The following is a 26,960-nucleotide window of genomic DNA, read 5'->3' as shown; positions in this document are numbered from 1 at the left end:
GGATGATCACAGGGTCTGAAGAGGTGGTCTTTGAGGTCTTGCTGTCCTAAGCCATTTAAGGCTTTATAGGTCAAAACCAGCACTCTTGAATCGGGCGTGGAAACTAATTGGCAGCCAGTGTAGTCAGGCCAGGATCAGTGTAATATACGCACGCCATCTTGCCCTGATGTGCAGCCTGGCCACCGAATTCTGCACCAGCTGAAGTTTCTGAACCATTTTTAAAGGCAGCCCTACATACCAGAGGATAGATGAGAGAAATTAGACAATCCTGGTCCAGATAGGGCCACAGTTGGGCCACCAGCTGAAGCTGATGGAAGGCACTCTGCCACAGAGGGACCACCACTCCTAGTCTTTATCAGCCAAGAGGCGCTAGCGGTTGCCACTACGACCCAAGCCCCTTGTCCACATCCTCAAGGCTTACTAACTGAAACCCATCCAACACAACAGGATTAGACAGTTGCTTTGGATACCCCCTTGAGACTCATCTGCTGTAATAGAAGAGTCAAGATCCTGGGGCAGACTTTGTGACCACCCATTTATATTTAAATGTGCACCTCAGTCTTTGTACCTCAGCATTTCTAACATTTCCCATTGTGTTTTGGTGGTTTGGGGGCAGGAACTGACTGTGAAACTCAAAAAAGTGCAAAACCCAGAGGAGACTTATGTTCCAACCTGTGCATTAGTTAAGAAGGTGCAAATTTTGGCAAGAGCACATCTGCAAGCACCAACAGCTCACAGCTGAGCTACTGGGCCCCAGCAGGAAGGGGCTGGATGAGGGTTCAGAAGGCTAAAAACGTCTTAGAACTGCCTTTTTCTACAAGGCGGGAGGACGGGACAGCAACAGAACAATGCAGCTCAGTCTATTAGAGCTTCGCTTCGCTTCGCTAATGTCTGTCCCGACATGAGGAACTGGCATTGAGCATCTTCTAAGAAGGCGGAAATCTTCCCTCCAAGCTTGGAGATTTGCAGAGCCTCCTATAATTTTGCGCCTGCCATTTTGAAGTCAAATTGAACACCAGACTCTTAGAAAGGAGGCTTTATCCAGCTGCCAGGAGTGATATTTATAAGTTCACCTTCCAAGAGACACAAAATGCCTTTCAACAGGCTGCCGTGTAAATAACCAGGGGTTGCATGAATTGGCCCCATACAAACCTCCAGAGCCGTTTTGCTTTGAACCTGAGAAAAAGCGTGAAGAAAACAACACACACACACACACACACACACACACCCTAAGACATCCGGCTTTTTATGGTCCCACCATTCCAAGTAATGGATCATGTGAGACAACTTTCCCCTGCCACACACCTCCACACACACAGGTATTCTGCACAAGCCATATTTCTTACATTTCAGTGCTTTCCAGAAAGGCAAGTGTTGACATGTAATCTCTTTCAATTCAATCCATTCATAAAATCTACTGAACATCCTATGAGGTGGGAGGGACAGACACAAGACAAGGAATAGAGTAAAGAAGAAAAATAATTCAGTGCCCTTTGATTTACTGGGATATTCCACACATTATGGAAGAAACAGCTGATCCAGCATATTCCACATAGCGCTGCACCAGTGATACCAGAATATTAGTGCAAGAATAGGGAGACCTGGGTTGGGGGAATCCCAAGTTCAAATCTCTACACCTGCCTCCCCTAACCTGGCGCCCTTCAGAGGATCTGGCCGAGCCAGCACAGCCATATGATGCTGGGGGTGATGGGAGTCGTAGTCCAAATCCTCATTGGGAAACAACTTGGGGAAAGTCTTTAGGTGACCTTTTGAAGGTTTTAAAGCCCCAAGCCCTCTCAACCAGCAACGCTGAGGCCATCAGAGACATACCTGAAAGGGAGTTTCCATTCAAATTCCAAAAGCTTCCCAAAGGCTTCACAGCCTAAGACCATGGCAGTGTGAGATGTGGAGCCAGAGGGTGGGGGAGGGGAAGGGAAAGGGAAGGGTAGCAAGCCTGGAGCAACTATGCTGGAGAAGTTTGGCTGGATGGGTCACTGGAAGTTCACTGGATGCCTGCACTGGAAGCACTGCAAAGGCCAACAATTTAAAAGCTTGGGGTGCTATGCAACTATGTTTTACTCAGAGCTGACCCACTGAAATTAATGGCTATGGCTAAGGTCAATTTTGCTAATGTTCCTGTAATTTATATGAAGCTAGTTATCATTGCATGCTGCCTTTCTGGACAAAGCATGCAAATATATTAGCACATTGGATAAGTGAATGAATGAATGAATGAATGAATGAATGAATGAAATAATACACAAGGCTCATCTAGGATTCTCAAGTCTTGACAAGGATTACAAGGGTTTGTCAAAGTAATTAGCTTCTGTCAAAGTAATGAGCGGCTGTTTTAAAGATGTAACATTCTGAATTGTTACAATTCCAGTCACAATTCAAGAATGGTAAAAACAAAGCTATATCTATATACCCAAGTTACTTAACTGTTACGAAATCACAACACCCAAGTCTATTATTTATAGCCAAGCATGTTAGCAAGAGACTGAGTTGTTCTCTTGGCGAAAAGCCAAGAACCCAGACAGTTATAAATGCCATTGAAAAACCACACACCCCTCTATTAAAAGACAAGAGTCAGTTTAAGTGTGTTCATTTCAAAGGGCAGATTGAGGTGGATCCATGGATCAGTTGAGCATGTACACACACCTGCGAGACGAGGAAGCAAGCCCTTGCCGTTTGAACAGAGGAATGCCAGGTGAATACCTGGAATATTTACTGGTAACTATGGCAAAATATAGCCAACTGATAATATTTAACCAGATAGCTGACCAGTAGCTCCATCCAAAGAGACAGGGAGCACCCAGTTGCATCAGTAGTACTTTGTCAATAGCAGCTGAAACTCTTCAGGATTTGGGCATCCTCTATATGCATAGTTATACTTCATCTCCTCAACTCGTAGGCACTTTGGAATTGTCCAAATCACTTCGTAGATACTCAGAATTCAAGACCTGAATCACAGGACTCTGTTTGCTTATGTGGAAAAACGCCAGCAATAGGTCTTCAGATCACGACAGTTATTTGCCTGGGAATTCATTGAAAGTGATGCTAAGAACAGGCCAGAATCACACATTTGAATCCCAGGAAGTCTCTGTGGCACAGAGTGCCTTCCATCAGCTTCAGCTGGTAGCCCAGCTGTGCTCCTATTGATAACCTTACCTTTGTTGTCTATGCTCTGGTACCCTCTAGGTTAGATTATTGCAACACACTATATGTAGGTCTGCCTCTCAAGATGGTTCAGAAACTTCAGCTGGTGCAGAATTTGGCAGCTAGGTTGCTTACTGGGGCAATACTTGGCGTTAACAAAGGATATTCAGTCACCGGATGTGCAACCATTTGCTTTTCATGAGAAACACAAACCACCTTGCAAAGGCAGTGTAACTGTGCAAAACTGCTAGTGTAAAAGTAAAGAGGAGTTTGATTATTTCCCTCACCCTTGGATTTCCTGAGTGCTCCTCTGCCACAAAGAACAGTTAAACCCAAAAGCCACATTCTTGCTTGCCAGAGCAAGGGGAATCTGAATTTTGGAAGGTTCAGGACAGACAAAGGACTTGTGGCCGACGTGCCTCTCACGTTGAGCCACTGCCAGAAAGCCTCTGCCAGTCAGTGGGGGAAATACTGAGGTAAAAAGGTAAAGGTAAAGGGACCCCTGGCCATCAGGTCCAGTTGTGGCCGACTCTGGGGTTGCGGCGCTCATCTCGCTTTATTGGCCGAGGGAGCTGGCGTACAGCTTCCGGGTCATGTGGCCAGCATGACTAAGCCGCTTCTGGCGAACCAGAGCAGCGCACGGAAACACCGTTTACCTTCCTGCCAGAGCGGTACCTATTTATCTACTTGCATTTTGACGTGCTTTCGAACTGCTAGGTGGGCAGCAGCTGGGACCAGGCAATGGGAGCTCACCCTGTCATGGGGATTCAAACCGCCGACTTTCTGATCGGCAAGTCCTAGGCTCTGTGGTTTAACCCACAGTGCCACCCGCATCCCCTAACACAGCTGTAGTGACTATGTAATATTTTTTTACTCTTTCTGGGAAGAGTCAGGTCAAAACTGATTTGAATTAGGCATGCTTAGGACACTGAACTGTCAAAATGTCTTACAGATATGGTATCTCCACAGGAAGTGTGACAAATAACTAAATGGCCAAGAGTTTATGGGGAAACACACACATGTTCAGAAGCACTTGCAGCTCAAAAGGGTCAAGAGGCATTGTTAGTGCCAAGGACAGACAGGTCTGCGAGAAGGTATTTCACCCAGGGTAAAACAGAGTCACCCATTTTTACTACACACCTAGACAGCTGCAGGCTGGGTTGTAAAGTCGCCATTGGATTTTATAGCTTCACATAAAAGAACAACTGGTCTGCATTCATCCAGCAGATCTCTTGATCATTTGCAAAGTGACACCTGGGGTGGTTTCTCTCCAAGGGCCAAAAAGTTTGATACAGAGTGCAAGTCTAATGGTCCCAAAGAAGCAGAACACACCACACACCATGACGCCACTGCAACATAGCGGGAGTGCAAAAAAACAACACAGAATGTGGCACTGAGTGGAGAAGTCCGCTTCCTTAGAACCTAAGTTTCCATTTAAGGAGGAAAAATATCTTTCTAGTCCTTAGGGTTGCAAGGATTAAAGGGGTCTGAACAAGATCATAGAGAGGGGCTTTGATACCCAAATTTAAACAAACTTGCTTCATTTGTGTAATTTATATGGATTTGTTTTCTTGGCACAAAGTTTTCAGTGCCTTGAGGAAACAGAATCTGTGTTTGCACACAATCCTAAGCTATGGCTTGTTCTAACCATGGTTTGTTCAATCGTAAGTTGTGTCACAGGCAAGGAAAACAAACCACGGCTTGTTTCTCCCAAACTTGGTTTGTTTTCCAGCTGCTTCTGCCTCATGATTCTGCATCTTGCTGACCACTTGGTGTGTGGACAAACAAACTATGATTAAGCAGGGCTGTTGGGTTCGGACAACTCACAGCCCACTGGAACGGGTCCAGACAGACATGCAGACCAACCATGGCTTAGTGTTTGTTGCAACCAGAGCTCTGGGTGACATTATCTCAAAAAGGATATTGCAGAGTTGGACAATGTTCAGAAGAACCAAAATATTCTAGGGGGGTGGAGCAGCTCTCCCATGAGGAAAAGTTGCAGAATTTGGGACTATTTAGTTCAGAGAAAAGGTGAGTAAGAGGCAACATGATAGAAGTTTATAAAATTATGCATGGCATGGAGAAAGTGGACCGAGGAACGTTTTTCTCTCTCTCTCATAACACTAGAATTCATGGACATCTAAAGAACCTGAATGTTGGCAGATTCAGGACAGACAAGAGACAGGACTTCTTCACAAAGCAGGTAAATTATGGAATTTGCTCCCACAGGAGGCAGTGATGGCCACCAACTTGGGTGGCTGTAAAGGAGGGTTAGACAAATTCATGGAGGAGGAGAGGGTTAATGCTGGCTATGAGCCACAATGACTATGGTCTGCTTCCATGGTTTCTGAACACCAGTTGGCTGGATGGGCCATTGGCCTGATCCTGCAAACTCCTCTTATGTTCTTAGCTTTGGCCCAATTATACTGCTTTACTGACTCCAGCGTATTTTTATTTTGCCAGCGCCCAGGAGAGGTTTGAGAAGCCGTCTAGCCTACCGTGGCAAACTTCCCTCTCCAGCAGCATCACTTCAAAGACCCCAGGACTGCCTCTCCCTAAAGGCTGCCGGTTGTGGTTTCAAGGGAGCAAGCAACCCATGTGCAGGATTCCCATACGTCTCAGGCTTGTCTGCACGGAAGGGAAGAAGGGAGGAAGGAAGGAAAGATCCTTTGGCTCCAAAATGCATAAAGTGTGAAGCAGCCATATATGACACACCACACGGTGCTGGAAGCCCCTACAGCCAGGACAGCAACGAGGAGACTTCCTCGTAAAGCACTGAAGTTATTATCACGCCAAACTCCTCTCTCTGCCTCCACAGCTGCAGAACATCCTCCTCTTCTCCCACAACTGCAAAGCATCATTAGGGAAGGCTGCCGCCTGATTAGTAACAGACAGAAGCATTTCAGCAGAGATCCTGCCTCCTGTAAAGCTAAGCTGCCCTTTGATCTCGGGACCCGCTCACGCTTTGCATATCCCTCCATGGAAGCCACCCTAACAGCCCAGAGCCAATTTAATTTGCTCCAGGAAGCATCTCATTGGAACAAGGCTGGCCATGTACACAGGTTTAATCTATATAGGAAGGGCGATTTCTGTACATCACAAAAGCTCGGGGTTAATAGCCCAGTGGATTAGAGGATTGCAGAAGCAGATCCCACTCTTAACCCCAGGGCACTGCAAGTTAAAAAGGAATCAGGCCAAGGGCTGAGGCTCCAGAGACAGAATAGCTGGTTCTGCGTCCAGCCTACAGCTGCTTAATGCTCTCTGTACCACAGCACTGAGCAGCTTTCTCCAACCCGGTGCCCTCCAGATGATTTGGGCTTCCACTCTCATCAGCTATAGCACCATACAGCTGTGCTGGCTGAGGCAGATGGACGCGTTAGTCCAGCTAGAGGGCACCAGGTTGGGGAAAGGCTGACACCGAGGCCTTCCTTTGCAAAATGTCTAGGAAGTTTTAAAAACCTACAGACAGAAACACCCCAAACCTACACCCAAGAAACGAAAATGCAACTGCTTGAAAAAAGGCTAACAGAGAAAATACATATCTAGGCAGAAGAGCAAAAGGAAGGCAATTTTCCAAAGATAGTTTTGACAACCGCACATTTGGCAAAACTGGGGAGCAGGAACAAGAGGCTGGCCGCCCCAAAGGACTCCCAACTGCTTCCTCCTTTCCATTCTCATTCAGCCATACTTTTAAAAAAACCAAAAAACTATTGGATAAAATATTTGGGAAATCCATCACTGCCATGGTCCTCAGAGGTAGGCAGCTGGACCCATTTTGGGTTGATGCAGCAAGGAAATTACCGTATTTTTTGCTCTATAAGACTCACTTTTTCCCTCCTAAAAAGTAAGGGGAAATGTGTGTGCATCTTATGGAGCGAATGCAGGCTGTGCGGCTATCCCAGAAGCCAGAACAGCAAGAGGGATCACTGCTTTCACTGTGCAGCGATCCCTCTTGCTGTTCTGGCTTCTGGGATTCAGAATCCCCCCCCCCCGTTTTCCTCCTCCAAAAACTAGGTGCGTCTTATAGAGCGAAAAATACGGTGCTGAGTTCTTCGTATTCTAAACTGGGGAAAGACCAGAGAGCTCAATCTATCTACTGGAGAGAGATTGATGGGAGTCAGGTGGGGGTGGGCAGGGCGGGGGAGAACAAAAATACATTCCCTTGGCACCCCCCCCCTTCTCCCTCTCCTTTTCTTGCTGAAAACGAGGAGGGATGTCCCATCCCTTTTGATCCAGTATTACGATCCCTGCTGCAAGAGGAACAAAATGTTGCAAGGCTACACCAGCTCTGCGTCATTACCTGTCCTCGAGACCAGAAAAACGAAGCTAAAACAGAAGAGTATAATTTTATAACTAGGCAGCTGTGCAGTCCATTCTTATCAAGCCCTGCTGGAATGAGGAAAGGTTTTTGTTTTTTAACTGAGCTGCCACCAGATACCACCTCCTTCCATTTTTGCCAGCAGAAAACCAGGTTAACAATGCTGGAGATAAGAGAATCTCTCTCCTCGGTTACATCAGCTGAAAATGGGAGCAGCTGAACAATTGGTGACCTAAAAGTGTTTTAAATGAGAAACCCCAGTCACAGAGATCGTGGCAGCCACACCGCCTGCAGTCTTAAAAGAAAGTTCCAATGTTAACTGCTGGGGAGAGGGAGACCTCCACATGGCAGTATTTGTATTTATTTGTTTGCAAGGATTAGGGGAATTAAGAGTGAGCCTGCAGACACGTTGAAGGAATCTGTGCCAGCAGGCAGTCACCACAGGGCAGAGGCAATGCGTTGCAGTGGTTAGAGTGTTGAGCTGGGAGAGGGGCTGTCACTTAAATAGTTACCCTGCAGGAGTGAACAGCAGCCCAAATCCAAGCTTTCACACACAAGGCAGACTGCAGCCTTGGACCAAGAGGAACTCGTAAAGGTAAAGGGACCCCTGACCGTTAGGTCCAGTCGCGGACGACTCTGGGGTTGCGGCGCTCATCTTGCTTTATTGGCCGAGGGAGCCGGCGTACAGCTTCCGGGTCATGTGGCCAGCATGACTAAGCCGCTTCTGGAGAAACCAGAGCAGCGCATGGAAACGCCGTTCACCTTCCCGCCAGAGCAGTACCTATTTATCTACTTGCACTTGAATGTACTTTCGAACCGCTAGGTTGGCAGGAGCAGGGACCGAGCAACGGGAGCTCACCCCGTCACGGGGATTTGAACCGCCGACCTTCTGATCGGCAAGTCCTAGGCTCAGTGGTTTAGACCACAGTGCCAACTGCTTCCCATAGAGGAACTCTTACCGGTTTGTTATTTATTGCATTTATAGCCCAAGAGGAGCTCAAGAGACCAAAGAACCAAGACCACAGAGAAGCGTTTGACATGTGCTTTTTGATTGACACCCAGCCACACGGGAAGGCAAACAGTGGCAGGTGGCATCAAGCATATTTCATTTTACAACTTAATGAACTCACCACTCAAGGCGGACGTTGTGTTCTCCACGGCCTGGCACACAGCTAATACAATACCTAGAGAAGGAAAAATAGCCAGGTTTAAAAACAGGGATCATTTGAGAGCGTCAAGAGTTTACTGAAAATCCCACCATGACAAGCTGTGTGTCACCCCCACCCCTTATTATTCAGGTACATCTACAACCCAAATCCAATACCCAAAACACTCTGATGCAACCCAGCGAGGGTGAAAGTTTAGGGTTGTGATTCAAGGTCTGCATGCCATGCTGACTTCCAATATATTTACTTCCAAGTAAACGTACAGAAGACTGGGCTGCATTGGCTCAAACTATGTTCCCCCTTCTGCACATGATCAAAGGCCAAAGAGTGGATCTTGCAATCAGCTACTTCCTAATCAAATTAACAAAAATGAATGGATTTCTTGGCAAGAGCACATGCCGGGGGGGGGGGAGCAACTAAAGTCAGAGCTATTCAGACTTTAATCCGGTCTTCAACCTTCTCAGATTCAGGAGTCACTTTTTAACTAATAAAATGGGACTTGATTTTAATTGCCCTTTGCAGCAGTTGAAGATTATACAAAGAAAAAATAAAAGCTTTTTTTGTTTTTTTTAAAGAGTAACTTGATGGGTTTCAGGAGCAAAGAAACCTCATCTGATAGTGTCCCTGATTAGGATGACTGCATGGGATGGAAGTAGGATTGGGGGAGAAATTTGTTCTGTTTGCATTTTAATATGCACCAAATTTGCAAATGCAACTGAAATGCAGCTGTCTGTCAAAATTCATACATCCAAATTTTGCAGTGCAATTCTCCAACTAAAAAATGCGTTAAAATATGTACTGTATGGTAAGGGAAACGCATACAAAATTGGGCATTAGTGGAAATAACATACTGGACCAACTACAGTGGTGCCCCGCAAGACGAATGCCTCGCAAGACGGAAAACCCGCTAGACGAAAGGGTTTTCCGTTTTTGAGCTGCTTCACAAGACGATTTTCCCTATGGGCTTGCTTTGCAAGACGAAAACGTCTTGCAAGTGTTCCGATTTTTCCCCGCTATTTCCCCCCTTTTTCTAAGCCGCTAAGCCGCTAATAGCCTTTTAGCCGCTAATCCGCTAAGCCTTTAATAGCCGCTAAGCCTTTAATAGCCGCTAAACCGCTAATAGCGCTAATGCGCTAATAGGGTTGCTTCGCAAGACGAAAAAACCGCTAGACGAAGAGACTCACGGAACGGATTAATTTCGTCTTGCGAGGCACCACTGTACATTACATTGCGGGAAAGTGCTTGCCAAAAAGCGTATACCAGGCAACAAAATCCGTCTGTTAGGTGGGCAGAACCACAGGCAGAAGTGGACACAGGGACTTTCACTAGCAAGTGGGGTGGGGAAGAGAATTTGCTTCACATTGTTCCTTTGATTTTGCTGGAGGTGCCAGCTGGGAAGGAAGAGGAGTTGGGGGCTGACCCAATCCCTGGACTGATTCAGAAGAGCACCAGCGAGGACACTGGCTCAGATCCCGACCAAGGCAGCTCTCAGCCGAGCCATACAGCGACCCATAAATATGCCAACAGCATCACCAGGCGTGATGGGAAAAGTTTTGGAAGCGCTTTCGCCGACCTCATCCTTGGGATCGGTGCCCACCATGATTCAAGCTGGAGCAGAGATCATGGCATTCCCCAGCCCCACAGAAGAAGCACCTCTCCAGCTCCGCCGGGGTTCAACACCCGCCGAAAACACACACAGAGAACTCATTAGCTCAGCTGGGAATTCTGAGTTATGAAAAGACCGATGGGCCCACGCGGTTCAAAGGAAGAGTCCTTGGGGGAGTCAGAAGGCACAGGAATGCCTGGCAAGGGCTTCCGATGGATTCTCAAAACACCGAACTACAAAAACTGGCTTTCCCACACAGCTGGTCTTAGTGACCCCCCTCGTGGGGGGGGGGGGCAGGGAAGGGAATCTTTATTTTAATGCATGTATATCTAAGGAGTTGCCTTACCCCAAGTCAGAGCGCTGGACCAGCATTTGGGACTGAGTCCCTGCAGTCTTTCCCAGCTTGCTTGCCCTCCAGCTGGTTTAGACTACAGTGCCCACCAGTCCCAGCTCAGGGATGATGGGATTTGTAGTATCAATGTACGTAGTATGGCAAAAGTATTCCCCTTCTCTCAGGTATTGGCCTAATTAAACAATCCATGGCCTTGTAAACTGTGGCGGGCAGGGGGGTTATTGTTTTTGTTATTATGGTATGCATTTTTGTGTTTTTATGTTATAAACTGCACTGGGGTCTTCGGATGAAGGGCGGAATAGAAATTCAATAACTAAAATAATAAATCAACAAATGACACAAACATACATAAACGGTGAAGGAGACCAGGCTGGACAAGGTTGAATTACTGGTTTGGTTTGGTTTTAACTGGAGATGCCACTGTGGTCCCAGTCCCCGGAGCGATCCCTACACAGCGCCCTTGCTTTTTAGTGCAGGGTTCGGGATATCAGATGCTACCAATACAGTCACCTCAGTACTGTCAACTCTGACCGGAAGCGTCTCTCCTGGGTTTCAGGATCTCTCTCCCAGCCATCCTTGGAGATGTTGGAGGTTGAACCTGAGATTTCCTGCAGGCAAAGCCAGCTCTGCTCCCGAGCTAAGGCCTTCCCCTACTTACAGAAAATCCTACAGCGCCCCATATTTCCAAGGGGGCTCTCGTTCAAACACTAACCAGGCCTGCCCCTGCTTAACTTGCAGCTGCTTTCAAGCTGGTGTGCCTTTGTGGGTGGGTGGGTGGGTGGGTGGGTGGGGGGTGGGAAGAGGGAATTCCAGAGCAAGGGGAGGAAGAGAGAATGCTTCTCATGCCCCGAGACAGAATGATCAGGTCCATCCAGATGTAGGGCAAAGCCCACATGAGTCACCCTGGTTTGGTTAATCCAGAATAAAGGCCCCTCCTTAATTCTGCTCTTGAAAGGGTGGTTTTGAGGAAACTTCTCTGACAATCTTCTTGGGACATGGGAGTCCATGCAAGGAAGCAAAGGCAAGCCACTACAGGCTGCCGTCTCACTGCAGTCTTCTTCATCTCTCCCTACCCCCCAGCTTGAGTTCACACTCCGACTTCTCCTCTTAATCATCCAATAGTCGCAGTGCAGGAAGACTCCCCAAGCTGACAGGACACACTCTCAACCAGAGACAGGCATTGTCAGCTTCCACAAGCGCTTTATATTAATGGAGCAGAACTGCTTAAGTCGTGGCCCTCTGCTCTTCACCCAGGGTCTCAGACAGATGAGCCACTGCTCCGACTCTAGGTTGCTTTCTACATCCCCTTCAAAATCATGGCACCCTCAGAGTTCAGAAGCTGCCTGATTCCACAAGAAGGCGTGGCGTGTGACTCTGGCTCTCTGACCAGCCTGCACTCACTTTATCAAGAATGCAGGATTGGGCCTTCGGAACTGAGAAGGCAGCACTTTGGGCTCTCAATCAGGCCTCTTGCAGAAGATTCCACAGTGAAGTACAGTAAGGTCACAATTTATGCTCATTTAACAGTCACAAATTCGACCACATAGAGTTGTAAGGGGTCCCAAGAGCCATTTAGTCCAGCCCCCTGCAATGTGGGAATGTAAGAAAATAAAGAACTTCTGGGAAATGATATATAATGAGATGAAAAAGATGTTGAAATATACATTTTTTAAAAAACCAGAAGCATTTCTACTTGGTATTATAGGATATTAATAGGCAAGATGTCAAATTGTTTTTATACACAACAACAACAGCAAGAGTATTGTTAGCCCAGAAATGGCAGCAAGAAGAAATTCCAAAGAAAGAAGAACGGCAGACGAAAATAATGGACTATGCAGAACTGGACAAAATGACCGGAAGGATTCGAAAGCTGCGGGAACAGAGATTTACAGAAGATTGGAAGAAGTATACGAACTATTTGAAGAGCAATTGTAATCCACAAATTACGCTAGTAGGACTACAATAAGTTTTGTAGGAAGAAATATATGAAGTGCTACAGAGTAGATAAAGAAGAGAGATATTGGTTATGAATTTTAAACGTAAGAGGGAAAACAAGAAATGTATACTAAGAGATTAGATTGGAAAATTTTCAGACTGGACTGATGGAAGTCAAAATATTTAATAAGATGTTAAAATAGGTTTAATTACTGTTGAAAATGGTATGTTAAAAAAACTAATAAAAAATTATCCAAGCAAGGGCAAGAGCTTAAAAGCTCTTGTTGTGTGGTGTCTGCTTGGGCTACCCAACACGGAAAGAGTTTTTAAGTGCTTCTTCTTACTGGGAGGGTGGGGGCAAGACTTGCTCAGCGCAGCGGCTCTGGGGTGCTCTCCCGAGATCTTGAGGGGCATCTGAGTTCTTATGAGATCTCACAGGAGCATCCTTCCAGAGATGAGGGGCCAAGCACACCTTGCCCACCAAGCAGACCTGGCGCGGAAAGAGCCGTTAAATTCTCTGCCTTGCTGGGCAAAGCCCGCTCAGCACTCAGTCCCTGGGAGTCCTGGGGATTCGCTCTCCCTCCCCTTCACACACTAAGTAGCTCAAAGGGTTTGGTATGCATGGTTTTTGTGCAAACGTGGATCCCTTGGACCCAGACCCCCATGTAAGATGTAGTCGCACTGTACCCAGACGGGGGTGATGGAGGGAGTGGAAAGAAGAGAAGGGTTCACGATCCAAGGTTGTTATTTCTTTTTTTGTTGTTAAATAATTTTTATTAGTTTTCAATTATAAAAATCCAATACTGTATATTGTACACCATATTACCCCGCACCATATTACCCCGCACATTTCTCATTAACATCAAAAAATAGACCAAAAAGAAAACACACACACACCCCAAATCCCCAGACTTCCCTCCACCTTCCCTTCCCTCTTTAAATAAACCAAACCATCTTACATTCCAAATCCTTTTACCCAATTTTCCAACAATTAAATTTGTGATATGCTGGACAGATATTTTAAATATTCAAACTGTTTAGTGCATTACACATCTCTGCTTACAAACTATTTCCCCTTTTAAAATAATCCTTATTGTTGCTTTTTGCAAGCGTTTTTAAGCCATGTCTGCTCCGATGTCCTGATTTATTTACAATCGCTGGCCCCTAAATGAAAACCATTTCCCAGACAGTTACCCATTCTTTTTTCTTACTTTGGCATATTTAAATCTCATCCGGAAGAGGCTTCCCATTAGGACGATTCCCAATTTCAGCCCCCCTTCCTTCCAAATTTCTCTCTGTCTCCACGACTGTGATTTCACCAAAATTTCTCTAACTCAAGGCGTATTGAGAACTGTGCAAACGCAAACACACACACACTTTGTTCTACTGAATTACATGGGGCTTCCAAGACAAAACAAGCAACAGGCAATAGCAGCACAACAAAGCATTGAGCAGCAAGCAGCACCAGGGAAGATGTTTGCACCCCACCTCCCCAATCTCAGCCACATACAAGGGGACGTAATTGGAAGCAGGAGCAAGGAAGTGCAACCACAACAGAGGTCTGCCTGCCTGGAAGGCGACCCGGCAGGACCACAAAGGAGGAGGAGCGCTCCTGGAAGGAGAGAAAACTTCGTTTCCCAGCTTGATTCAGAGGAAGTTCACGGCAGCTGTTCCAAAAATGGAAATGGCACAAAGCAAGCCAGCAAAGGTGATCCAAGCCAGCAAAGGTGATCCCACCAACGTTTCTGTCCCGGACAACAACAAAAATCCGAACAGAAAACCCTCCCTTACCATTCAGGATTCTTTCAGAGCAGGAAAAGAGAGTTTTGCAAAAGCTGCCAATGCTTATGTCTGGGAATTAATTTTGATGGAAAAGTTAACAGAAAGGGTACGTGAAAGAAAACTTGAGAAACTACATAATTTTTACATAACGTGGTCCTCCATTATTACATATGCATCAAAGAAAGAACATGCATTTAAACCACCTAAGATACATGGCAGCCTGTGGAATGATATTTTTTAAACCAGCAACTGTAGAAATATTTTTTTAATTTGACAATATTACTAATCTGGACGTAGTTGGGGCTGTTTGGGGGGGTTAGGGGAAAACTGTATTTGATTGCTTGTACTTGATTATATGTTCTTATATTCAATTAATAATTTTTAATATACCGGTACATATATATATATACATACATATATACATACACACACACACACACACACACACATATATATATATATATATATATATATATATATATATATATATATAGCGCTAGCCGCCCTGTACCATGAGAAGTCTGCATCTGCCCCAGCAAGTTACATTTGCAGGGCATCAAACCCAACGAGGATGGCATCCCTGAGATGCACAGATGTGCTGCCTGTTTTGGTTGCACAAAGTCACTTTGCGTACCACACTGTTAGGCTATCTCTCACAAACACCATGCTGACAAGATTCCAATTCTGAAACCAGACACGCCAAGGTCTCTGGCAAGCAAAGAGGCATCTCACAATCACAGTGAGCAAATTGTCCCTGGTGTAATGAAATATGCAGTGTGGTGCAGTGGTTAGAGTGTCGGACTAGGACCTGGGAGAGGACAGGGTTCCAATCCCCGCTCAGGCATAAAGCTCACTTAGGATAGTTGCTGCCTCTCAGCCTAACCTGCCCTACAGGGTTGTTGTGCAGAATAAATGAGGAGGGTGGGAACCATGTATGCTGCTCCTTGGGGGGAAAAAGGTGGGAAATAAATGCAACAAATAAATAAACCAAGTTTACAGTCGTGCAATTCTGTCCTATGTATGTAGTGTGATGGAGGCAGCAGGACCCTGGAACGAACACACCTCCTGCTCATGTGGACTGGCACTCATGCCGGCCACTTTCAAGCCTATCGCTGCCACAAACACTTGAGGGCTGGAAGCATTTACTTCATCGGAAAGGGTTCTGATCTTCTAGCTGCAGAAGTCAGGTCCATGAGAAAATTCTGGCCCCCCTTAGAATTGCACAAGATGAGCAGAGCTACGCAACGTTAGGAGCTGCTATTACAGTAACGTACGTCAGTGTGCTAATACCATGTCCCAGTTGTCTTGTAATGCTGGCATAACAGCACAGATGGTGACTTCATGCCTTGGCAGAAGGAGCCTCTTGAAGACCATCTGTGGAGAGGACCAAGGAGAGCTGGTGGGGTGGGACAGGGGAATGAACATAAGAACATACAAAGAACCTGCTGGATGCATCCTTTTCTCACCGTTGCTGACCAGATGCTTGTGGGAAATTCACAAGCAAGAGCCCTCTCCCCTCCTGTGGTTCCCACCAGCTAGTCATCATGGCTAGTAACCATCGCTATTCCTCTCCTACATGTCTTTGTCCAATGCTCTTTTAAAGCCATCCTGGCTGGCAACCATGACTGCCACCCATGGGAGAGAGCTCCACAGTCAGGTATGGGAATGGGACCAAACCCTGGGGATTCTGCCTAAAGGGGAAAGGGCACCAGCACACCTTCCTCTCTCTCAAAAAATTCAAGGGCCCACCTTTTTAGTCAAGGACCCAGGTGACTGTGCACAGTGCCGTACGAACATGATTCTACAAAACAAGCACAGCACTGAGCAATTGTTCAAGCAATTTGCAAAGTCCAATTAGGAAAAGCACAATGACCAAGTCAATGCAAAGCGATTCTGTGGGATGTAAAAGCAAAACATTTGCAGCTGAAAGAAAAGAGGCCCTTCCCAAGTTCTTCGGAAGAGGGTGTGTGTATACGCGCCACCCCCACCCCCAGCCCTTGCCCTGGGGAAAAACCACTGGGCTTTGCTTAAGCAATTTTGGGAGGCAAAAAATGAGCGATGAACAATACAGTGTGTTCCTCTTTTTCCTCAGTCAACTGGGGAAAGGCAGCACAATTTTCTGCTTCAGGAGCAGTATACGGTCATTCTTGGTTTCAATGATGCAAGTGGCAGAGAGAAGCTGAACTATGAAGTCCAGATTGTTCTGAAGCCAGTGTGTGACCTACAGTGTGAACCTTCTGCATGAATATATGAGAGCCAACCAGATGTCCTCCAGATGTTTTGTACTACAACTCCCACCAGCCCCAGTTGGGCTCCCACCAGTGTGAGCATTGCATGGTCATGTTGGCAGGGGCTGGTGGAAGTTGAAGTCCAAAACATCTGGAGGGCATCTAGTGGGAGAAGAGGGCACTACCGGGCAATGGCCTGATCAGAGATGGTCTGCAATAGCAATGCGATCACCATGTCAGCCTAAGAACCAAAAAAGAGCCTTTTAAGGTAGCTCAGCTTGAGCCTCCTACTAAACTGTGAGGAGCAGGCTAGCAAGTGAATTGGTGATAGAAGGGAGGTGTGATTTGGGGGAAAGGGGTCTTCTCCAGTTCATCCTCTTTCTACAAAACTATACCAGCAGCCTTTCTGAACATTACCTGGGGTTCCCACAGGGATGGAAAGATGGACAGTCTGGTAGCATATCCCAAAAGTATGCCACAGCCAAGGTGAGCTTCTCAAAGTCACCTGGGCTACATCCCAGTCACCTGCAGATGGTGGGGCTCACAATCTCTCGCACCACCTGGGTGCCGGCTGGATGCAGCCCCCGTCAGCCGTTGTGGCTGAGGTTGATGGGAGTTGCTGTTCTCTAGGGGTCTTCAGCTACATGTAAGGGGAAGCTGCCCTGTATATGTAATAAGCAGATATAACAGATGGTTTTAGATTATAATAATACTGCCTACCAAGGGAGAACTGCAGTTCAAGAGGAGCTGCAATCCGTAAGGAACTGGCTGTGCCTTCCCTCTTCACACATGGCCAGTTGGCATCTTAAGCTCCCAAATGCACCTGAAAGTCTCTTTACTCAACTAGCAAAACTGACAAGTTTCGGTGGCATGAGAGAGCATTGTGTGCCAAGAGAAACCCGGCTGCGGAGGGTGGAGCTGCTCCTCTCCCTGGATCGGCTGGGAACAGAAAAGCGAGCAAGAGGGAAATGTAGCAATGCAACAGGATTTCAGCCTCCTTTTCCAAGGAAATTCTCACACAAACATGTCACAACTTCCATGCAGGCCACAGTTTGGAAACCCACAATAATCAGCCCTGATTTTAGCTAGAAAGTTGTGTGTAAACTATGTGCTTGGGTAAAAGGCAGCAGTGGGTATAAATTCAATAAGGAAAATGTAAATTAAAAGACACCCGCCACTTGTTCTTCAAAACACAGTCGTACCTTGGTTATCAAATGTATTGGTACTCAGATGTTTTGGCTCCCGAACGCTGCAAACCCGGAAGTGAGTGTTCCAGTTTGCAAACGTTTTTTGGAACCCGGGCGTCCGATGCAACTTTCGCAGCTTCCGATTGAGTGCAGGAAGCTCCTGCAGACAACCAGAAGCTGTGCCTTGGTTTCCAAACCATTCTGGGAGTCAAACAGAGTCCTGGAACGCATTAAGTTTGACAACCAAGGTACTACAGTATACAAAACCTAAGCTGCAAGCAAACACTGCTCTAGAAACCTTAAAAAAGGAATCTAACAACAATTTTCAATTGCTCCATTTTTCTCCTTGCCCGTTTTGCTGTTCTCAGAACTATCACATGGATATTTTAAGAGATCAAATGAACGAACAATTAAATCCAGCGACTCTGAGATAACTTGCTGCCCCAAGTATATGCTGTAAATACAGCTGGAAATTCTGGGACATGTGTCCTAGGGCTATGTGTTACTTCATGTGGGGAAGGGCTGTAGCTCAGTACACCTGCTGGGCATGCAGAAGGTTCAATTCCTAGCATCTCCAGGTGGGCTGACAGAGACTCCGGCCAGAAGCCCTGCTGAGCCACAGCCAGTCAGTTTGGACAATAGTGAGGTGGATAAGGCAGCTTGCCATGATCAGTGGCACCCCCTAAAAATACCTCTGCACCCCAAGCAGCCAGTGGGGTTCCTCGTGCAGTTAGGCTGGCCTCATTAAAAGCCAAAGCGATCATCAGCACACACGGACAATTAGAGACGCCGTTCGTAAAAAACAAACAGACACTCAGCTAATGCCTTCAGGAATCGTTCCATGTTCATCTAAGCATCTCTTGAGGCAAGACTGAAAGTGTTCCTGGTCACTAACAGACTCTGCTCCTCAAATACTATTCTGAAAAAGGAAAATCCAGGCCTGAATAAAAAGGTGGTTCAAGAGTGATAAAGATCACTTGCCCACCTTGTTTGGTGCTATATGTGGTATCAAAGTGTGTGTGTGTTTTTTTTAAAAAAAATAGCTAGTAGATGAATATTCCACGTTCTTTCATCTAAAGGGCTTGAAGTGGCCTGCTCAAGGTGGCGCTCCTTCTCCCCATTTTTACCCTCACAACAACCTGCAAAGGAGGTTAGGCTGAGAGGCCGTGACTGGCCCCAGGTGACGCAGCGAACGCCATGGTGGACCGGGGATTGGGACCCTGTGCTCTCAGGTCCAGGCCCAATGCACAAAGCACAAAGCGCTGAGAGGCACACAACTGGAAGGTTACAATACAGTGGACAAGCATCATTGCCATCCCATACTTTTCAGCAAGGTTTACAAAGAACCACAGGGCACAAAAATGATTGTTTTGGTACTGAAGAATGCTCTGAGCAGCAGGTAACAGACAGCCGTCCGAATAAGGTCCTGTTTCGAATATCTTCCCAAGCTAATACACACCTCAAAAACATTTCAAGGCCCTGATTGCAGGGAAGACTTCAGGAACGTTCCTCTCTCCAAAGAAGTTACTCGATTCCAAGAGGCCAATACCACACAACGGTCCAAAATTATAGGCAGGTTACTAAAGAGAACTGTGCCCTTGTGTGTGGTTTTGTATTAATAATAATAATAATAATAAATTTTATTTATATCCCGCCCTCCCCAGCCGAAGCTGGGCTCAGGGCGGCTAACAACAATCAAAATAGTTCAACATTCTAAAACATTCATTATAAAATTAATTAAATCAAATTAAAATCAAATTAATGGCAACCATCAAGCAAAATTTTGTGCAGATTGCCAAAGGAGGGGGTCAGGCTGCGCCCTGACAAAAGGCCTGGTGGAACAGCTCTGTCTTGCAGGCCCTGCGGAAGGATGTCAGGTCCTGCAGGGCCCTAGTCTCTTGTGACAAAGAGCGTTCCACCAGATTGGAGCCGTGGCCGAGAAGGCCCTGGCTCTAGTTGAGGCCAGCCTAACCTCTCTGAGGCCTGGGATCTTTAGGGTGTTTTTATTTGCAGACCGTAAATTTCTCTGTGGGACATACCAGGAGAGGCGGTCCCGTAGGTACGAGGGTCCTAGGCCGTATAGGGCTTTAAAGGTTAAAACCAGGACCTTAAACCTGATCCTGTACTCCACCGGGAGCCAGTGCAGCTGGTATAGTAGCGGGTGAATGTGATCTCGCAGCGAAGACCCCATAAGGAGTCTCACCGCGGTATTCTGCACCCGCTGGAGTTTCTGGGTCAGTCTCAAGGGCAGCCCCACGTAGAGCGAGTTACAATAATCAAGCCTGGAGGTGACCGTCGCATGGATCACAGTGGCTAGGTCAGGGCGAGAGAGATAAGGAGCCAACTGCTTAGCTTGGCGGAGATGAAAAAATGCCGCCTTTGTTATAGCTGAAATCTGCGCCTCCATAGAGAGGGAGGTATTCCAACACCACCACAAAAGAGCTTGCTGGAACAGGCCAACGTGGCCCATTTAGTCCAGCATCCTGTTCCCACAGTGACCAGCCAGATGCTTCAAGCGGGACCTGAGAACCTCCTGTGGTTTCCAGCGAGTGGTTTTTTGGAGGCACAGAATAGCCAACCTTCTCCTCTTCCATGGATTTGTCTAATCCTCTTTTAAAGCCATCTAGTTTGGGGGCCAGCACTGGCTCCTGTGGGAGCAAGTTCCATAGTCTAAGTGAAGTCCATGTGGTCCATAGATGACGCTTCTTCCTGGAGGTGGGCATTATGTCTTCAGCAACAGTCTATAGGAGCTTCTGCAGACCAAGCTCTGCTTCAAGCTCTCATTCTGCTCTGCTGTAACAATGGCTTGTCAGCTCCCAAATGTGAATCGATATTGCCAGGGTGAAACACACAACAGACCAAGGTCAGGTTAACTGGTGGGCTCAATGTACTACAGAGGACAGCCTTTGCAGGCTTCAGGATTCCTAGCCAGGAGAGCAGCTTGAAAAGGAAGAGGTGTGACAAAGTGCCACGGGCACTCTCTTAGCTCCAATGCCAGTCAATATCTACAAGAAGCTGCTGGGAGCAGCCATGAGGAGTTTTGGGGAGAGGTGCCGTCAGTACGCTACCTGCCCGCAAACTGCCTCGCTAGAGTGGGGCATGCTCTGGTTATCGCCCGCTTGGACTACTGCAATGTGCTCTATGTGGGGCTACCTTGGAAGGTGACCTGGAAACTGCAATTAATCCAGAATGCGGCAGCTAGACTGGTGACTGGGAGCGGCCACCAAGACCACATAATACCGGTCCTGAAAGACCTACACTGGCTCCCAGTACGTTTCCAAGCACAATTCAAAGTGCTGGTGCTGACCTTTAAAGCCCTCAATGGCCTCAAAGGCCCAGTATACCTGAAGGAGCGTCTCCACTGCCATCGTTCTGCCCAGACACTGAGGTCCAGCGCTGAGGGCCTTCTGGCGGTTCCCTCGCTACGAGAAGCCAAGTTACAGGGAACCAGGCAGAGGGCCTTCTCGGTAGTGGCACCCGCCCTGTGGAACGCCCTCCCACTAGATGTCAAAGAGAAAAACAACTACCAGACTTTCAGAAGACATCTGAAGGCAGCCCTGTTTAGGGAAGCTTTTAATGCTTAATAGGTTATTGTATTTTAGTGTTCTGTTGGAAGCCGCCCTGAGTGGCTGAGGAAACCCAGCCAGATGGGCGGGGTATAAATAATAAATTATTATTATTATTATTATTATTATTATTATTACGCTGATGGCAGTCAGCTCGGTAACCTCTGAGCCAGGAGACGCAGTGACAAGCTGACCTTGAATCCTGGCAACACAGAGACCACTGTGGGTGAGTGGTTCCCATGTCAGAAAAACTGGTCAAGTGCCTACCCTGGAAAGAGCAGGTTTGCGTTCTGGAGATGCTTCGGGATGCAGCTGTGTCTCTGGAGGCCCAGGAAGCCTCAGTGATTAGAAGCTAGAAGCCCCTTCTACCAGCAGAAACTGGTACAGCAGCTGTGACTGTCCCTCGACTGGGAGTATTTGGCCACAGGCATTCAAGCCTCAAGACTGGGCTACTGCAATGCACTCTATGTGGGGCTTCCCTTGAGCCTGATCTGGAAACTGCAGTTAGTGCAGGATGTTGTGGCACAATTGGCAACAGGAGCGAGACCCTGACAGTATATTAACAGGTGTATTGTTCTCATCTTACCCAATATATGCCCACTTGACCACTATGATCCATGGAAGTGGCACTACTACAGGTGCCCCGCATTACCTGTTCTGCAGTTGTAAGAACTCAATCTTTTAGTGTGGCAGCACTCTGGAACTCTCTGCCTCTTGACATACTCTTTTTGGCACCTGTCCCAAACATTTTCTGTTTAGGTATCCATACATATAGAAGGTTGATGTGTGTTTTAATCCAGTTTTTAGTTTGTCATTGATTTTTTTTTAAAAAATCAGTGCTTTAAATAGTTGTTAACCGCTTTAAGGTTGTATTACAATAAAGCAGCATATAAAGCTTGTAAAATAAATAATCCAGTTTCCAAGGCAGTAGTGAGCCTTTCCCAGCATGGTGCTTCTAGCTGTTTTGGAATGCAACCCCCACCAGCCCTAGGCCATGGCTGGCAGCATGATACTGCAGCTATCTCTCCCCACCTCTCTTCTTCCCCAAACTTAAACCGTGTATAATATTATACAGTTGTACCTTGGAAGTCAAATGGAATCTATTCCGGAAGTCCGTTCGACTTCCAAAACGTTCAGAAACCAAGACGCAGCTTTCGATTGGAAGTTCCTGCAGCCAATCAGAACCCACGTCAGACGTTCGGGTTCCAAAGAATGTTCGCAAACCGGAACACTCACTTCTGGGTTTGTGGGAGCAAAAATGTTTGGGTCGCAAGGCGTTCAACAACCAAGGTACGATTGTACTGTTTCACATCAAACATAACTGATCTGTAGAAAGGATTCTATGAATGGAAAACAGAGACTTTTGCAACCCAATAAAATATTTAATAAAAACAATCTGAACAAGAAAAGGGGGGGGGGAGCAGTTCAGCAGCAAAACAGGGTTTAGGACATATGAAGTCCAGACTATGCCAATCTCTGCTTCCCAAAAAGTTAGTCAACAACGCCCAGGCCTTGCCTGCTACACTCAAGTTCGCTGAACAGCTCAGCTGATTCGGCCCCCTGGTCTCTCAAGATGTTCATTAAAATGTGGTGCTTCCGCTTCCCATGCAGGAACGCTCAGCAGAAACTTCTGGGCACTTTGATCCATCGCTCGCTTTCAGCCGACATTTTATCCAGATGTTATTTGCCAACCATTGTGCCTCTTTTAGCAAGTGGGGTATAGAAAGGATAGAAGACATTTCCTAGTGGATAGAGCCAATATTCTTTACATGAGGAACCATTCAAGACTTGATTTCTTGCTGCTCAATGTTTGAACTGACTCTTTTGAAAATGGTGTGCTTGACAATACTATTGCGAGGCACTATTAAAGTTCCACTTTCAGCATCTGTCCACGATTACACATTCACACATGCAATTAACCACCTGACGGTACAGGAATCAACAGGGCATGCATGTGTGAACTGCCTGCAAGAGAAACTGACCAGCTTTATGAACCACCATTTGGAAGCCTGCCCCTGAATTTGCTCTGTCTATACACAACAGGCCACAGATAAACAAGGCAACCCCCACCCCCCGGAAACACACCCTGAAGCCTATTAATCACAGCTTAAATTCTGCAACCTGATCCTAAACATGTTTACTCAGAAGCAATTCCCACTTAATTCAGCAGCACTTAGGAAATGAGCAATCTGGATAGTTCTGAATTGTGGAAGCATGCACTATGATTTTAAGGAAGATCCTTGGGGCAAGGACCAGTCATTTTTGACATATTAATCTAGAGCACCATGATCACGGATGACACCACCTCAAGCACTCAGCTCTTGCTGTATTTGTGTTGCAAGATCCTTAAAGCAATTTTCAAGTTCTTCACTGGGGAAATCCTGTGATTCCTTGATGAGAAGATCTGAAACAGCAGGCCAAGGGTTCCTGAAAGGCAGAGCGGCCCAACATGTAGCTTCAAGGGGAGCACTGGATGCAATATGGGGGTACCCTCTCCATAGCTTACTGGCCAGTGCCAAGACTTATTCCACATGTGCCAAGTATACACCCTAAAAAAGCCTTCCCCAGCCTAGCACCTGCCTGATGTTTTGGACCACAACTCCTATCAACCCCAAGCAGCATGACGACTGATAGGAACTGCAGTTCAAAACATCTGAGCTAGAACACGACCCAGGTTCTCCCGTAGGGTTTAGGGATTCCATGGTAGTCAGGCTGCCGGGGAAAGATATGAGAGCCAGTGTTTTAAGGAAGGTGGCCTCTGACTTACATACAGGGGTGAAAAACTGACTGATGAAAAGGAAGATCACCAGAAGATTATTTAAGCACATGCCTGATTAAACAGCCTTCCTTCATAACACTGAGCTATTAAGATTTCAAAAAACAGGAACTGGGAGCAAGGGAGATGTCTTGAACCCGGGAAAGAATTACGATAAAGCCACAGAGTTAAGTGTCTAGCCTTCTGATCCAGAAGGTATCTCCTGCGCCTGGTGTCTCATAACCGAAAGCTATCCAAGCGCCTGGTAACTAGAAGCCAGAGATATAACAACCGAACACTAGCACTACTATGCCTCTAACCTGGGAAGATAATAGCTGAACTTTTAATCCTTTGTGAAAACCCACTTGCGCTTTTTTAGGCCAGGTGCCTCCTTCTTTCCCGATACCTGTGGCTCCCAGGACCCCTTTCCAAACCCAAACGGGGCAGTGTCACGCATGAAGCCAGAACCCAAGGGGCCGTTCTCTTCCCCCACTTGACTGCCCGGCTTTTATCAGTCTCATTTTAACAGATGATTTCCGCAGGTGATCCTTAGCAGGATCCAGTCCAAAGAACAAACTTCTTAACTGCAACACTTGCTAGTTTTTCTGAGAGTGCGCAGAGAGAGAGGGGAAACTGCTCCCTGCTGATCCGAGCTGCTGGGAGAAGCTGGAATATTGCTTATTCGGTTTAATTTATTACAAGTTACGTAACCTTAATGCCCATACAGGAGTTTGGACCCAAGTCAGCCTTCTTTACACCACAGCAAATCCCACAACAGCACAAGCTCACACCTAGCAGCAAACACCCATCCGTGTTTTTAAAAAGTGCCATTTGTTAAATTCTCCAAAACAGCATCTCTGTAATTATCTGGCTATTTCACATTTCAAAAAGATTGCTAATCGCTCGGAACAAAAACAGCCCCAGTCCATATTGTGCGTTCAGGCTGCTTTTGTCGTGTAATTAAAAGGAGGACATTCACAGGTAAGCAAAGTCACCCTAAAAGGCATTTATTTGCCACCCCCTTTTTAATAAACTGTTTACAAAAAGACAGAAAATACCATGGAGGGTCTAAATGCTTCCCAGTTTCTATTGTTAAGCCACCAAAGCAAATCTAGTAAGGAAACGGGAGGAGGAACAGAAGGCAACAGAGAGAAGAAAATACCCCCAAAATGTGGGGGGGGGGGAGGCAGCAGGGAAGCAGAGAAGGAAGCAAGAGGGGACAGATAATCCGATTGCTTCGCTTTATCAGTCGGTGGCGAAGTCTTGAGCAGAGATGGATTACTTAGAAAGCCTTGCATGTACATTCTAAAGCAGGTAGCTCTCAGCAGCCACTATGTCCTTTCAAGCAGGTAGTCCTCAGTGAGGCGGATTGCTGCCTTCCCGCCCTTTCCTCTTGGTTAAATAAAATTTCATTTATTGCATTTCTATCCCACCTTTGTCCTCCAAGGAGCTCAGAGTGGTGTGCGTGGTCCTCGCCCACCTCATTTGACCACCCCAACAGCCCTGTGAGGTAGGCTGGGCTGAGAGGCAGCAAGTGACTGGCCCAAGGGCACCCAGGGAGCTTCATGGCCAAGTGGGGGATTTGAACCCTGGTCTCTCCCAGCTTCTAGTCCGCCACTCTCTAACCACTACACTGCACAGCCTCCCATCTACTCTTCTCCTCCGCCTCCGGAGCTTGGAGGGGGGAAAGCGGGTCTGCGAAGGAGGGGAGCGTTTTCGAAAGCGGCGGCCAAAGACCCCGAGACTCCGCGCCCCAGCTCGACGGGACGCGCGACACTCGCCGCTTCTTCCATCCCAGGTAAGTTGACTCGGGAGGGTTCCAGGGTGGTTTTCCTCGCGAGCAAAGGCTCAGTTGGGAAGGGGAGCCGGAGCCGCGCCCGGACGGGAGGGGGCCACTTACCGAGGGTGAGGAGGGCCACCTCGGCGGCCGCCGCGCCGACCATCTTGCCCGGCCAGCCGAGGAGGAGGGGGGGGAACGGCGGCAGCAGCGGCGGCGTCGGTGGACTCAGCTGGCCAGCCCTCGGCCCCCGGCGGCGGCGTCGAGCATTCCCGGCGGGGCCGGCGTGGAGCCCCTTCGGAGGGCGAGCGGGAGGCGCGTCCCGAGGTCCGTCGGCAGCGATGCACCTGCGACGGGCGGAGCAGCAGCCAGCGCCTTCCCGGGCCGTCGGACGCGCAGGCGGGCGGGCGGGCGAGCGAGCGAGCAAGGGCGTCGGTGCGCTCCTCTCGGCGCGGCTCCTTCCAGGTGCGCTGCGCGGCCCCGAGTGGCCGAGGCGGCGAGCGGCGTCCGCCCCTCCTTCTGGCGCTGCGCCGGCCTCCCTCCCACGCCCCCCGGGCGGGGTGGCGGCTCCGGCCCCCGGGACGCCCTGCAGAAGCGCCCCGCGGGCGCTAGGCGGCGACGGGCAGCCGCCAGGGAGAGACTGCACGTCGGAACAGCTGGCGGTCCGTCCCCGCGATCCGCCAGGAGGTGGTCGCGCTGCGGGAAAGCATCCCTTGAATGCCTCTGTTTCATTTCGTTTCTTTTGGGCAGGGGGCGGGGGGGGGAAGCTCATGAAAACCAGGGGAAAGTTTCATGGAAAAGTTTCGAATTGCAACTTTTTTTTAGTACAGTACTTCCACTCTTGTATGTGATAAAAAGCGCCTTTTATATTTTCAAAACAATAAAAATCCTTTAAAAAAAAGCAGTTTGGTTTAGAATTGTTGCCCCTGATGAATGAATGATGCTCTAACTGTAAATGTATTTTTCCCTAGTGATTTTCTTTTTTAACTTTAAACTGCTTTTAGATTATTATCATTGTAATTGATTTCAGAGTGTTTGAAACAGTTTCAGAATATTCCTATCCCTTCTTTTTTTCCCTTTTTGAATTGCGGGTCTGTTTGCCACTGCCCCCCCCCCTTGCCCGGGCTGC

At 47.4% G+C, this 26,960-nt stretch overlaps 1 protein-coding gene across 1 annotated transcript in view; it reads right to left on the bottom strand.

The window, feature by feature from the left end:
- The window catches only part of TGFA (transforming growth factor alpha), a 49,827-nt gene extending 23,673 nt beyond the window's left edge, over window positions 1-26,154 (bottom strand). The window contains exons 1-2 of the mRNA XM_081203289.1: window positions 25,955-26,154; window positions 8,608-8,661 (exon numbers count right to left, since the gene is read on the bottom strand). Of these exons, the coding sequence (XP_081059415.1) occupies window positions 8,608-8,661; window positions 25,955-25,997 (97 nt within the window). The 5' untranslated portion in view covers window positions 25,998-26,154. The remainder of the gene's footprint in view (window positions 1-8,607; window positions 8,662-25,954) is intronic.
- Window positions 26,155-26,960: the final 806 nt, after the last annotated feature.

Source organism: Podarcis bocagei (assembly GCF_964188305.1).
Source record: "Podarcis bocagei genome assembly, chromosome: 7".
NCBI lineage: Eukaryota > Metazoa > Chordata > Lepidosauria > Squamata > Lacertidae > Podarcis > Podarcis bocagei.
Note: the sequence above shows the minus strand (reverse complement) of the source record. Positions and strands in the feature narration are given on the sequence as shown.